The sequence below is a fragment of the Arvicanthis niloticus genome, chromosome 22, assembly GCF_011762505.2.
Source record: "Arvicanthis niloticus isolate mArvNil1 chromosome 22, mArvNil1.pat.X, whole genome shotgun sequence".
Taxonomy (NCBI): domain Eukaryota; kingdom Metazoa; phylum Chordata; class Mammalia; order Rodentia; family Muridae; genus Arvicanthis; species Arvicanthis niloticus.
Genome location: NC_133429.1, coordinates 33333585 through 33348837, shown reverse-complemented (window position 1 = coordinate 33348837; position 15253 = coordinate 33333585). Strand labels below are relative to the sequence as shown.

The 15253-nt window shown below is 38.6% G+C and overlaps 1 protein-coding gene across 7 annotated transcripts in view; it reads right to left on the bottom strand.

Moving 5' to 3' along the window:
* Osbpl8 (oxysterol binding protein like 8) overlaps positions 1–15253 on the bottom strand; it is a 141238-nt gene that overhangs the window by 83285 nt on the left and 42700 nt on the right. For 5 of the 7 annotated variants that reach the window (XM_076920195.1, XM_076920199.1, XM_076920196.1 and 2 more), the window contains one exon: positions 14665–14773. The exons of 1 other annotated variant lie outside the window; for it this stretch is intronic. In XM_076920195.1, coding sequence (XP_076776310.1) covers positions 14665–14706 — 42 coding nt within the window. In that variant the 5' untranslated portion in view covers positions 14707–14773. Of the gene's footprint in view, positions 1–903; positions 1021–14664; positions 14774–15253 lie in introns of those variants that run through there. One more of the 7 variants, XM_076920201.1, reaches the window with a different exon arrangement.

Here is a 15253-nt window from a genome sequence, read left to right as displayed (position 1 = left end):
TCCTTTCCGTGTGAGAGTGATGTTAATGGGAAGCAGGTTATGAGCAAGTGAGCTTCTTCTCGTCAAGTAACTCAGATCACTAAGTAGACACAGACTAGTTTGTTATCCTTACATTTTTAGAATACAGTACCATGTTGTATAATATATGAAGACTGACATAGCTAATGTGAAATAACTCTACAAGTATCTTATACATTTTTTAATATAAGCTAGGTACTCAGTGGCTTTCACTAAAGTACTAAAATACTACTCATATCTCAAAGAATCTGGAAATTTCTTACTGTGTTTAGAAAAAGACCATTAAGATAGGATAAAACATTTTCTTTTAATTCAATAAATATTCAAACTCATCTCAGTAATTTGTTACAGAAATAAATCTTCTAATTTGACTGAATACAGTTTTAAAAAACAACTAATATGACTAGAAATTTTTATTTAGGAATTTGTGTGCTACAAAACATTTTCATTGGAAGCACTAAATATTTACAAGATTATTTAAATCACTGGTCTATAAATATCATAAAACGTGTTATATGGGAACTGTGATCTAACTTTATTTTATATCTAAATGTATGCCACTCATCTATGAGGATTCCACACAAAGGACAGAGTAGAAGTTTATCACAAGTCCTTCAACCTAGGAACTCCTCCATCTCAACAAACCTAAACAACATCACCCTGTGGTACAGAAGCAATTCCATGGCACTGGTCTATATCCAAAAGCTTTACACACACTTTCTTCCCTGTAGATGACTTAGGGCCATTTGGTGAGCGTAAGGCAAAGCACAGAGAGCTTATCCAGCAAGGCCACAGCTGGTGGCACCTCTTCCCCAATACAGCTAGCGGCTCCCAGAACCCACATTTGGGAGGATTACACAAAGCATCTCAGGGTGTTCTGCTCACTATCTTTGGCTCTGAGAATAAGACACTTCAGTGATGGATATGTAATGCAGCTGGGAACGATGTGTCTTAGAACAGGAGTCACTCTATACTTGCTTCAGCTTCTCATATTCTTGTAATCTGCAAAAAAAGTGCACATTTTATAATTGAGTTTTACATGAAAGATTTTAAAGGAACCTTTTTTCCTGGGAACGAGAGCTTAAACTATTGACCATATGCTTTGGCCCTCCTCTAGGTACTCATTCCACTTTACAACATGTAATGTAAGGCAAATACAAACACACTTAGAAAAAAAATTCACCAAAATGTGGTTATATTTAGAAGGCAGAGGTTTACTTATTGTATTTTTTGCATAGTATTTAATTATGGCACACTACTATGCATTACTTTTATAGAAAATAAGAAATGGAAACAAAATTTTAAATTGATCTTTCTACCTACACATGATGTTTTAGATAATGACAATGTATAAAGTGCAGTAGAAAATATCCACTTCAAACTTAAGATCATAGGAAAACACAGCAATGTTAGCATCTTAAATGCAGGATCACACATTTACTGTCCCTTGAACGTCAGCAACTCTGAATATGGTATAATCTTTAAAAAAAAAAAAAAAAAAAAAAAAAAAAAAGATCCAAAATCTCTCCAGAGCAATTTTTCTCAAATTCCTGAGGTCTGAAATTCAAGAACACCCAGAGTTGACAAAAGAGCTAAGTGATGAAACCGTATTCTATAAAATAACATGTAGAGGAAGGCAGTTCAAGAGTACTTTCATACTAGGAACTAAATCCTTCCTCTTTCTCTTTTAAATCCTGTGACTTCAGGAAATTGCAACCTGTCAATCTATAAAGTTCTCTCTGGAATGAATATTCATCTGGTATGATTTACATTCTATCAACTTCTTTCTATAAAGGGCTTTCCTGGTGTTTCCCAAGTGTGCTAAGGTAGCCCTGTCTTACTGTCTTGTGTGTTCTCTCAGTGAGTGAGTGATGGAGCAGCCTCCAGCCCTGTTGTTCAGATAACGTCCACGTCTCTTCTGCAGATATAGCTTATCTCTCAAAACACTTCCACCCATGCATTTGGACACTTTCAGCAATTAACTTCTGGTTCTAAAATTCTGTTAAGAAAGGAAGGCTTTTAGGTTTATTTAGAAAGCATTTTTTTTTCTGAAAAACAAAACACTTATTAGTTCTCTCTCAGAAACCAGTTTTTTCCCCATCTATCCATCTTTTTTCCACCTACAGACAGCCCAGCCCACCCCCATTTCTAATCAAATCATTGAGTTCTAATTCTTCTTCTCCTCTACAACAACACTCTCTCAGTCCAGGCTTTTCTTTGAGTTGCCACTAACAGCATGCCATGTCTCAACCCCTGCTCAGCCTTCAAAGCTGCCTCCACAGTGAGTTTTACACCTCTCATTTACCATGCTACATACTGAAATTCAAAAAGTTCTATCCTACTGCAAAGACCAACACAATCCAAGTGTGCATGGTATCCTCTGTCACTAAAATGAGCTATATCTGGATTACTCGGTTTCAATCACTCTTAAAAACAGCCCACCAACTCCTGTGATGTTTCATTTTTTGGAGCTACTGTGAAGTTTAATACATTTGTTTAAGTATACTATGTGTATTCTTTCAAAGCATAACAACAAAAAGAACCGAGCTGGAGAGTATTCAACCTAAGATAAGTTCCTAAACGATCAGGCTGACTGTGTTATTCCTCCACTCAAAACCATCTGATACACTATTCTTTACAAAATATGCCTCAGACTCTGGTACTCAAAACCTACAATTCAGGTAAATTATTCACCCACAGAAATGTTTCAATCTCCCATAAGAGAGCCAAAAAACTCCACTTGCCTTTTTGACTGCCAGAACTGATTATGCAAAGTGACTTGTCATCTGTGCCACCCCCAACCCTCTACCACAAGCTTTCTTTTTGTTTAGCTGCCCAACATTTTGAAACTCCTCTCATCTTAGTGCCAATATAACCATACATAATTCATTTATAACAGACTTACAAAACCAATTCTGTTACCGAAGTTCAATGTAGAGTTATCTCCCCATCTGACCCTCAGAATATTTTACCTTACTGCTCAGTGTGAGAGCATGCTATCCCATGTGTGTTGCCACTGCATAACTTCTATTAGCATGAGACAGGACTGTGGCAGCGCCAAGAGTCCCATCAATTCCTTGAAACATTAGCCCTGCACCTAGCCTTTATAGGTCAATCAACAGACCCACAAATTCTAAGAACATTGTCTCTCTCTGGTCAGAAAACAACCCTTCTAACCAAGCTTGGTTCTGCAAGTCTGTAATCACAGCTACTTAGGAGCCTGAGGCAGGAGGATTACAAATTCAAGGCTTGCCTAGGCTATATAATGAGTACAAGGCCAGCCTACAGAATTTAAGCAAACCCAGATCTTACCTCAAAATATACAGAGTGTACAGAAATGGGCAGAGCACTTTCCTAGCATGTAGAAGGACCCATGCTCAATGTTGCTTACTGGCTTGCTCTCTATGGCTTGGTCATCCTGCTTTCTTATAGAACACAGGACCAACAGCCCAGGGATGGCACCACCCACAACGGGCTGGGCACTCCCCCATCAAACACTGTTGAAGAAAATGCCCTCCCTGCTAGCCTGCAGCCAGATCTTAGGGAGGTGTGTTCTCACTTGAGGCTCCCTCCTCTCACCTGACTCCAGCTTGTGTCAAGCTGATCTAAAACTAACAGCACATCTAATATGACACACAAAGAATCAATACAGAGTATAAGTATGGACTCTCTCTTTTTACTGTCTTAAGACATGTATACCAGGCTAGCCACAACACAGATACTGCCTCAGTCCTACAAACACCCTCAGCTGTCATCACCAACATAGTCGGGTTTTCACCCCTATTCTAGATTCACTTGTAGTGATGGAGCACAGGTGCTAATTCTTCTGGGATTGGTAGGTTCTTGCTAGTGCTTACACAGAGAAAAGCTCAAAAACCAATCAACATGATTTTTTACTCATAACTAATGTCTTTTACATGGTGGCAACAGAAAGAAAACTGGTCATAAAGCAAAAGAAATGTCCCAACTGCCCATGACTTAAACTACAAACTACTTAAACCTACAAACGTAGCCTTTGATGTCATGAAATATTTTCCTCTAAATCTGACTCAATCAACCAGTTACCTGGAAAGGTTATGAAAACAATACAACCAAAACCAGTTATGATACCACAATCACACCAGGTGAGATATGAGAACTGGTTATATTAGAAATGCAGGCTAGGAAACATTTCAGTTGCTCTTACAATGTAACCTGAACCTCAGGATGGCTTTGGACCATTTTAATTTTCAGTGTGAAAGAACTTAGCTTACTTGGAACTTCGTCTGGCAAGTTACATGCATTGTTTATACAGATCCATGAATTTTACGTTTGAGAGAGGGAGGAGGAAGGGAGAGAATGAGTCAGGACCAAGATGTGAATGAAGACATAATAAAAAATTTCTTCTCAGCTTATAGAAGACTACTCTCTTTCTAAAAGTCACTGCATAAAAGTCATGGTAAAGTATACCTTGCTGAATATTATAAAGCCATAGACAAGATTGCTAATGCCAAGGAAATATTGATTTCTATGACTCATAAATCTACCACAGACAAAAAAGTAGTTACTTGTTCTTCAGGTCTCAGAAACTATGTAGTGCCCAGGATCAAAATGAATCTCAGACACAAAGACACAAGCTACTAAAGAATCAATCTCTAGACAGTGGTCATGTAACACATAATTTTCAAAATGTGCATTATATTAGATACTGAATACAAAATACTTTAAAAGGATGGTTAAAAGAATAGATATAATATAGATGAGCTTATGACATAAAAATATGTCTTTGTATACAACGTCAAGAAAAACACACTTAAAATATCTGTACTTTTTGCCTGACTAAGGGACCTTACTCCAATGGCCCTTGGAGAGCCTGTTTCTTCATTTCTACAGAGAATACCTACTTCATGGTATTATAGAGATTGTCATGAAAGTGTGTGAGATACACAGCTCAGGATGGAGCACACAGCTAAGAATGCAAGAAATAATTTCTTTTCTCACCACACAAGTATAATAGTAATACAACAACAGTCTAAAAATCTAATGGGGGGAGGATAAGCAAAATTCAGAATAAGGGTGCAGAAAACCCCAAGGGGTCTTAACAGTTCTTTCTAAAAACAGTGCTCTCAGTAAGTACCAAATACACATCAAATACTAAATGGAACCTTTTCTATGTACTGCTGTAACTCCACCATATTCTCTCTGGAGAGACATTAATACTAAATAGAGCAACTGAAAAAGCCCTGATGTAAGAAAGGGTTAAGAACTAACAGTAAATGGAGCAACAGAGAAACAGGTCATGGGAGACAATCATGAAAGAACAACCATAAAATAAAGAGTCACGTGTAAAGGTGCACTTCTCTACGCCAGCTTTTGGGTGGTGAGGCAGAAGGACCAGGAGTTCAAAATCATCTTCTTACACATAGTGAGTTCAAGACTAGCCTGAGCTACATGAGATCCCATCTCAAAATAACCAACCAAAAAACAAAGTGAAGAGAGAAATACCTGTCTCCAAAGCTTATCACTATGCACTGTCCCCACTAGACCTTTAAATTGTGCCTTAGCTCCCTGACTGCACCATGTTATATTGCTGCTCCTCTGCCCTCAATGGCATGCTCACCTTCACAAAGGCAGCAAAGGACCTGTGTTCCTTTCAACACTTAAGCTAAGCATTATCTCCAAAAGCATGTCCTAACAACATTTTCTCTCTTCCTCTAAAATAATTGACTCTTCTGGTCCTCTCTGCATCATACACATAATCTGCCCATACATGAACTCACCTCCTGTGGTACATGTATTGATGGCCTAAAATTCACAAACTCGCAGATAGAAAAAACTATCAGACATGGAAGCCTTGAGTCCACTTTCTATCTGCTCTTAAAAAAAAAAAAAAATGCTGCAAGCTGCTGCCACAAACTCTTCCGGTCCTCTTACTATGTATCTCTAATTCCTTTCACATATTTTCTGTATGAACATTGCTACCCTACTGTTAAAACTGCCATTTAGATAACGTTTTCTCTAACATGACCAATAGCCTCTATTTCCATCATCAATCTTAGTTGCAAGTGCAATCACCTAGGGATCGTGTAGGAACTGATGCCTGCATCTCACCCTCTGGGATCTTAATTCACATAACAAAGATATAGCCATGCACTGGAATTTCATAAAGCACGCTAGACAACTCCAGTGTTCAGAGGGAGCATGGTAACACACACCTGAAATGACAGCAGAGGCAGGAGGCTGACCACAAGTTCAAGACCTGAATTACATTGCTAGTTTCACATTATCCTAGGGTACACAGTGAAAACCTATTTCAAAACAAAACAAGAAAGAAAAACTCCAATGTCTGGCTGATTGTCATTTCAATATTCCACAGTTCTCTCAAGATGATTCCCCTAAATCACATCTCTTGGGATTAGTTTCTCAATCATTTGAACACGGTCTCTCTATGCAGCCCAATGCTGTCCTGAAACTCTCTATGGTAAATCAGGCTGTCCTTGAACTTACAAAGATTTGCCTGCCTCTGCCTCCCAAGTGCTGGGATAAAAAATGTACACCACAATGCCTGACATCTTCAAAAAATGTAATGGCCCAATGCTATCTTAAAAACAAAATCCCAAATAGTAAAAACTAGCATTCAAGGCACTGTATGATCTCATTCTAGGACAGGAGATACAGGAAAAAAAAAGTCTGACCTACAGAGCCAAAATGTAAGCCAATTCTGCTACTTAGTCACTGTGAAGCCTTAAGAAACTAATTTCCTTATCCATTACATAGGAGTGACCGTCGTCTCCTAAAGCTGAGAGAATTAAATGAGCTTACTAGAAACCACTTAAAATGGTTTCTGAGTCAGGGCAGATACTTAATACATCTTAGTTGTCACTCATATCTCTTGGCATATTTTCTGGAACTCCCTCTGTTGTAGCAAACAGCACTTCCTCTGAGCCCCAAACCTGTTCTCAATGAGGCAGGCACGAATGCAAGACCCTGTGCTCAAGGAATGTGCTAAATGAAGTAGATTAAGTTAGCCAGCATCAGAGGTAAATATTTCATCAAAGCATGCTGTTCATCTCGACACCCATGGCATCACACACACGACATCATCTTCAAGCTTGTGGGCCCTCCATGGTGCTCCTTCACCACACTGAATCTGCTACCATGCTGAACAGCTATAAGCAAGTGAAAACCTACTGAATCCAGATGAAAATGTTTTGAATGCTCCATTCTTGCTAGATAAAATGATAAGAGATTTGGTAGGAATTCCACTCCAATTTTATCTTCATATATGACTAACATGTAAGATTTCTACTTCTGTTTCTTTTAAAATTAGCCAGCATGCAAAATAACGATACTGAGAAATCTTCCATATGTGTGTCTGTATCTCTGCACCACTCCCATTCCCTGCTCTCCCCTCTCCCCTTCCCTGTAGGCTTTCACTGGCAACACATAGCATCCACAGAGGAGAGGAAACGCGCTGTCTGTCCTGCCTCTGCTCCCTTTCTTCTCTCTTTTGTTTCTGACACCTTCTTCCCACCACATAATCGCCTTTATCTTTCACATTATCAAATCCTAACCCCGCATACTTCTTTCAAAAGTTGTATGGGCTCCTTTGTTTTACTGGTAAAATAATTTTGAGATGAATGTACACAGTTTTAACTGCCTGAGAGACTACTCAGTATTTGTCATATCCTGCTTACAGCAAGCCTTGGAGCTTAGGGAAAATTGTAGTTAGTGGTAAATAGGAAAAATCCTCAGTCCATCTGTTTAAAACCTACATTTTTATTTATCCATACTGAAAGAAATAAGCCACCAAATCTAGTTCCCCTCAAACCTAGTTCAGCAAAACAAAAAGCTTTCTATTTCAGTTTTCTGGTTAAAAATTATACTGTCCATACTGATTATATGATACCTAAGTACATATCATTTCTAATTTAGATTTCTGAACTATGAAAATGACACACACAGCAAAGATGAATGAACCCCTCGTGTCCCATTTTTAGAATCTTTTTTTTTTTTTAATTCCAAGCCACTGTTTGGAATCTTTGGTTCACGTTAGTTATGCTCTATGTAAGGGAAATAGTTAACAGGAAAAAATACAACTGGTAACAATGCAATGTGGCATCCTGAATGAGACCCTCGAACAGAAGATGAACATAAGGCAAAACTAAGCAAATCTGAACCAAGAATAAACTTCAGTTAATGATAACTGATTGGGTCAGGAAGGTGGCTCAGCCTGGCAACCTGAATTCAATCTCCAGGACCCACATGGTGGAAGGAGAGAATCAACTCTTACGAGTTGCTCTCTGACCTCCATAAGTGCACCACGGCATACACACACACAATTAATTGAAAATTTACTAATGATAATTTAATAAAGTGAGGGCTGGGGATGCGGCGTATTTGGTAGAGGGCTTGCCAAGCATGCCCAAAGTCCTGTGTTTGATCCCAAGACCTCCACAGACTAGACATGGTGATATGTGCCACTGCTTAGGAGATGGGCAGGAGACAGAAGTTCAAGATCATCCTCAGATTTATAGCAAGTTCAATGTCAGGCCTGTATTTAAAAACCATCAAAATTGAGAGCATGGCTTGGGGGATGAAGTGCTCACCCAACAAGCATTAAGATCTCAGCACCCACATTAAAAACAGGCATAACACGACATAAGGAGCCTAGAATGTCAGCTCGTCCAGGCAAAGACAAGCCTTGAGGAAGGCAGAGACAAGCCCTGAGGAAGGCAGAGACAAGCCCTGAGGAAGGCTTACTTGGTCACTCAGCCTAACAAAATCAGTGAGCTCCAATGAGCTCTTAGTGAGAGCTCCCATCTCAAGTACTATGAAGAACAAAAATCATTACTCTCTGGCCTATACACACACACACACACACACACTTGCATGTGCACAGCCACACACATGCCAACAGGTACACATACATATACCACACATACATGTACAACTTTTTATAGACATATACACATACACACATGCCCATGTATATATAAAATCAGTCTAGGTTCATTATGTCAAATGTACCATCCTAAATATAAAATGATAGAGGAAAGTGGGTGCAGAAGATATAGAAACTATCTTTGTAACTTTTCTGAGATTCTAAAAGAAAAGTTACTTTAACAGTAAAATGGCTTTTCAGTTAGGAGCACTTGTTCTTGCAGAGGCTAGGTTCTTCCACTCCCAGCACTCACCTGATAGCTCACACCATTCAGAATCCCAGTTCCAAGGGATCCAATACTCTCTTCTGGTCTCTTTGGCACCAGTATACAGACATACATTCAAGTAGAACACCCACTCACATAAAATAAAACAAATAAATCCTTGTTTTTTTAAAGGCCAAAATAGCCTGTGGAAAAAAATTTTAAAAAGAAAAACAAAAAAACAAAGAAATCACAAGATTTCACAAACATACACTGGAGTAATTACCAAATCAGTACAAAGGTACAAGAAAGTAAGAAAAAACAAAAAGTATCAAATACCATGGTATTATCACAAAGATAATTTTGACCTCACATTTTGTGAAAGCCTCTTGGGAATCCAAGCATCCTAGGACAGTACTTTAAGGTTCCCAGAAGGACTGGGGCGTGGGTTCAGTAGTAAAGCACTTGCCTGGCGTGTTCAAAGCCCTGGTTCTATCACCACCAATGGGGGAAATATCTCCAACCAAAAATGCAAATCAACACACACACAATTTCAGCTAGGAAATCTTCTGATATACTGTATAGAAAACTGGCTATTTTTCCGAAACTAACTCTTCCTTTTACTGGCCTCCCCAAATTCATTGAACAATCTCACTGTGTACTTGGGAATGTTTTATTTTATTTTTTATGTAGATAGACCTACTTTGAATATCAACATAAAATTATTTAATTCTGAGGGGACATTGGTTTTTAACTGTATTTTACCTTTTGAAGATTTATTTTCTTTTGTGCACTGGGGAACATACAATGTGAGTGGAGCACATACCATAACAAACAGATAGAGGACAGAGGACAGATAACCTGCCAGAGTCAGGTTTCCCTTCTATCGTGTACGTGCTGTCAGGCACGGTAGCAAGTGTCCTTACCCAGTGAGCCACCTCACCAGCCATATACCTGGCCAATTTTATTACCGTACTATTCAAACCTTGAACAATATCAACCTCCAACAATAAAAATGTGTTAAAAAGATGGAATGTTTAGTACCTGTCCATCTTTATAGGAAATAGTATTTTCCCACTTGGGAACTCAATGACAATTATTATTTAACATAATTTTCATAATTTTAAAAAGATATACACAGAATATAAAGCCTGTCTTTCAAATTATCTACACCTTAAAAAATGTTTCCTTTTAGCAATCTCAGTGTGCTGGCTGGTCTTGTGTCAACTTGACACACAAACTGGGAGTTATCTGAGAATCTCATCTGAGAAAATGCCTCTATAAATCCAGCTGAAAGACTTTTACTAATTAGTGATTAATGGGAGAGGCCCCAGCCCATTGTGGGTAGTGCAGCTGATAGTCCTAGCTCCTATAAGAAAGCAAGCCATGAGGAGCTAGCCAGCAATCAGCACCTTCCATGGCCTCCACACCAGCTCCTGCCTCCAGGCCCTGCCTGTGTGAGCTCCTGTTCTTACTTCCTTAGATGATGCACAGTAATAGAGAAGTGGAGGCCAAATACACACCCTTTCCTCTCCAACCTGCTTTTTGGTCATGGTGTTTTGTCACAGCAACAGAAACCCTAAGACACTCAGTAACGTTTTTAAATAGCAGAAAAACTGATAATCTAGAAGACAAATACATCACGAAATGTGATCGGTTAATTGCCTAGTTTAAAGCCCATTATATTCATCTTCTCACTTCCTAAGCTAGCTGAGTTAATAGATGCGGACAATGATCACCAGTGACTATTTCCACAAGAAAAACAACACTGTGGTCTCCTAGTGGTGATATACAAAGCCATCTATAAAGTGTTTGTGGAAAGAAAACAGAAATCTTACATCTAAGCAAGCCTCTACCAATTCTGATTCAAAAAACAGGGACTGGGAAGCAAATTTTAAAATAGTCATGTTTTTCTTTCTTTTCCAATGGTTCAATGGGTGAAGTGCTTGCTATATAGGCATAAGGGCCAAAGTCCAGTTCCGCAGCATCCATGTAAAAGCTAAGCACAGCAGCACGTATGTATCCAAACTCTAGTGCCTGGTCGTGGAGACAGGGATCCTGCACACTTGCTAGCTGCCAGGCTAGCCAAAATGAAAGACTCAGAAAATAAGGAGGAGAGCAATGCAAAAAGATACATGCTTCAGAGTCCTCAGTCTCCAAACCATTTCCAACCCTGTTCCCAAACTCATTCCAGCCCCTCAATAAAAAATATTAAAGGATGATCATTATCTGTATATCAAGTCCAAGCATCCTTGTTTTGGCACCGCTCTGTAAACGTGGTCTTTATCTGCGGTGGCACGCATTTTCCACATAAACACTATTCATTTCATTTCCAACCTAGTACATTCAACCTTAACACCCAATCCCTGGTGCTCCTCACCTCCTATTAAATTCTAAAATGTCCTGCTCATTTTCAATCAAGTGAGCCCTCCCTTCTCCTACTTCTGCTGTTCACAATTCATATTCTCTTAAAGCTTTTCCAGGTTAAAAAGATGGCTCAGTGGTTACGAGAACTAGCCACTCTTTCAGAAGACCTGGGCTACATTTCCAACCCCCACCTGGTGGCTATCAACTGTCTTTAACTCCAGTTCCAGGAGATCTGTTGCCCGCCTCTGGCCTCCACAGCACCAGGCATGCATATAGGCAAAACACCCATACACATAAATAAAAATTAAAAACAAAAAGTCTTTACAACTATCCAATATATATAAATAGACTTCACAGACTTCTCTTACTGATCTTTAGAGAGAGTTCTTTTAAGTCAAAGCCATCCTAAAAAAAATAGCTTTTATTTAATGAATATTTACAATGTGTGCAACATTGCAATAAGCAATATAAAGACTTTACTTCTATTAATACTCAAAATCACTCTGGAAGACAGATGCTACAGTTATCATTACATAACTCATAAGGAAACTGTAACCCTGAAAATTTGTATACATTACCCACATCACACCAAGGCAGAACTTTTTTCCTTTTTCTTATGACAGAGTCTCACTAGTTAAACCTGCCTTCCAATCCATGGTTCTCCTGCGTTAGGCTCCTGAGCACTGAGATTATAGGAATACACCCACACAGCCAGCTCAGCTCAGATTTCCAGCTAAAACTCTTCAGATCCCACCTTCATCCACTTCTTTTGTATGTCAACTGGCTCACAGCATGAAGTCCAAAGGTGTTATTTTGTAAATAGTTAACTTAAAAGTGAACCATAATACTAGTTTTAATTTCTGTACTTTATATTGGAATTATCAGTATTATTCTCTCTATAATAAACTGTAATATATCACAAAAGAAATAATTAACAGGAACAAAACAGTTTCCCCTACCTTTTCCAACATCTTTGTTCCAACTTCTCAAGAAACAGAATTTAGAATTTAAAAAAAAAAAAAAAAAATCACTGAAGTTTCATTAATATAGACTCTGATACAGAATTTAATACTATTGATTAAAGTTCTATTTAATTCTTAAATTTCCTTCCTGTTGCTGTGATTAAAGACTCTGAACAAGGACAATTTAAGAAGGAAAGGATTTATCTTTCTTACACTTTCACTGTCCGTTCCTAAGGGAAGTCAAGGAAAGAAGTCATTCCTAGCCAGGGAGTTAGTTCAGTAGAAACCCTGGAGGGATGCTGCTTGCTGGCTCCCTTCTGCTGATGCTTAGGTAGCTTTCTTTGATAGCTCAGAACCTCCTGCTCAGGGAGTGGTACTACCCACAGTGAGCTTGAGCCCTTCTATATCCCAAGACCCATTATTAACAACTTTTTTTAAATCTTCACTAGAGCATCAAACACATTTCAGCCATAAGAACAGTGAATTAGCTTTCCTAAAGATGATGTTATGGTCAAGTAAATATAATATGCTAAATACAAAGTTTATTGCCAACTTTTTCTGAAATCATAAAGATAAAATAACCTACCATCAGTTGTCCATTTCTAGTCAGCTACCATGTCCTGTGTAAGCCAATCTCATTGCACTCTCTGTTAACAAGTGATCACTTAAAGTTTAACATTTTTTTTAATGTTTAAAGAACCAAAACAATGCTGAACCAGAAATTCAAAACACGTTTAAATCAAGTTAATCCAAATATCAAAACTGCATGCTGCTATTAATCATTACACTGTTCTTACACTGGAGCCTGAACAAAGAACATCCACCCAATTAAAGTTTACAAATACCTTGAAAAAATAATAATTCATTTCTATAGTAAATTAAAGACAGAAAGCTGGTCCCTGCCTTGCTTTAACAAGGAATTTTCTTTTTTTCTTTTTCTTTTTTTTTTTTTTTTTTTTTTTTGGTTTTTCGAGACAGGGTTTCTCTGTGTAGTCCTGGCTGTCCTGGAACTCACTCTGTAGACCAGGCTGTCCTGGAACTCACTCTGTAGACCAGGCTGGCCTCGAACTCAGAAATCCATCTGCCTCTGCCTCCCAAGTGCTGGGATTAAAGGCGTGCGCCACCACCGCCCGGTGCAACAAGGAATTTTCTAAACAAACAAACAAATAAAATCTAGGGATGGTGATTATCTTGGTAGTAGAACATCAGTTCCATTATTACCACCACCAAAAACCATGCTCAGAAACACACAGAAGTAAATAATCAAGCTACACCCTGACTACATTTCACTAAGGACACCTTTACTTTGGGTAAGAGAAACACTGCTAACAAAGCTTCTATCAATCAATACTTAATAGAATCATTCAAACATAAGATTTAAATTGATTCCTCTGGAGCAAAGCCATTTTTATGACATATCATCCACCTATGCTAGTGACAGTTTTTGTTTCAAATTATGGGATACTATATACTTTACTGCTATCCACATTTACTTTCAGAATCTAATTCAGGAAGGATCGCTTGTTAAACCTTCAAATTTCCAAATACAAATTTGCATATAGTGCACTTGCTTTTAATTCTTGATTAGCTTACGTGTTTCATTCACTCTCCTTGCTCAGAGCTGCACATGATTTGAGATATACAGGTACTTAATGTCCTCACGGGTTTTACTAAGAGCCAAAAGAGGTTTGAAAAAGCAAATACAAATCACTACAGCAGAATGTCTAAGACAATATGGCAGGGAAGAGACAGAGAAGGATATGAAGTAGAAATACCAGAAATGTGACAGGGCTGTGCTCCAACAAGCTTCAAATGGCCTGTAATTCTCATAACAACATGGGAGTTGAAGTAGGATTTTTAAAACACTTTAAGTAAATTGCTTTTGCAAGGCTTGTAGCACCTGCTTCAATTCCAGCACTTGGGAGGCAGAGTAATCAGAGCTAGGGCCTCAAGTCCAGCTTGGTCTATCACAGTGAGTTCACAGCCTGCCAGGACTACACTGTGAGACCCTGTCAAAAAAAAAAGAAAGAAAGAAAGAAAAAAGAAAAAAAAAAAAAAAAACCAACCAACCAACCAACCGAATAAGCAAGTTTTGCTTTCAATGAACTTTTAGAATAAAGTCTGCTGGCTGATATCAAGCCCTCTCCAGTGGTAGATGACATGTCCTTATTTACTGTTGTCAAACTACTCACCGAAGATCTGTCGGGTTCTCCGTCTGCTAAACCTGCCTCCATAATGGACGATAGAAGACTTATGTTTTTCCTTCCATTAATGGTTAGCCATCCTATAAGTCTGGAAACCCTAGAAAAAGAACATTAGAATGTATTCGGTAAGTAAAAATAAACCATTAATTACAGTAGAAAGGGTAAATCATTTTATGCTAAGGTTACAACAACAAAACTGGATTTTGACAAAAGTTTCTTTTTGTTTTAAGAATTAATCTGTAGAGACAGCTCAGGGTTAAGAGCACTTGCTGTTCTTTCAGAGGACCTGGGTTCAACTTTCAATACCCACACGGCAGCCAACATCTATGACTCCAGTTACAGGGGATCCAACACCATACTCACAACAAAATAATGACCATAAAATTTTTAAAGGAAAAGGAAAGTCTCCCAAGCAAAAAGAACTACCCAGAAGCAGGTTTAAGCTAAGGCAGCTGTCCAGCATCGGGACGTCGAGTGGAAGGACTGCTGAGGCTTCATGAGACTCTGCCTCACGAGAACAGAGACAAAAGCATCTCCCACGCCGAGTCGTGATAGAGTTCTTTCTGTCTGTGCCAGT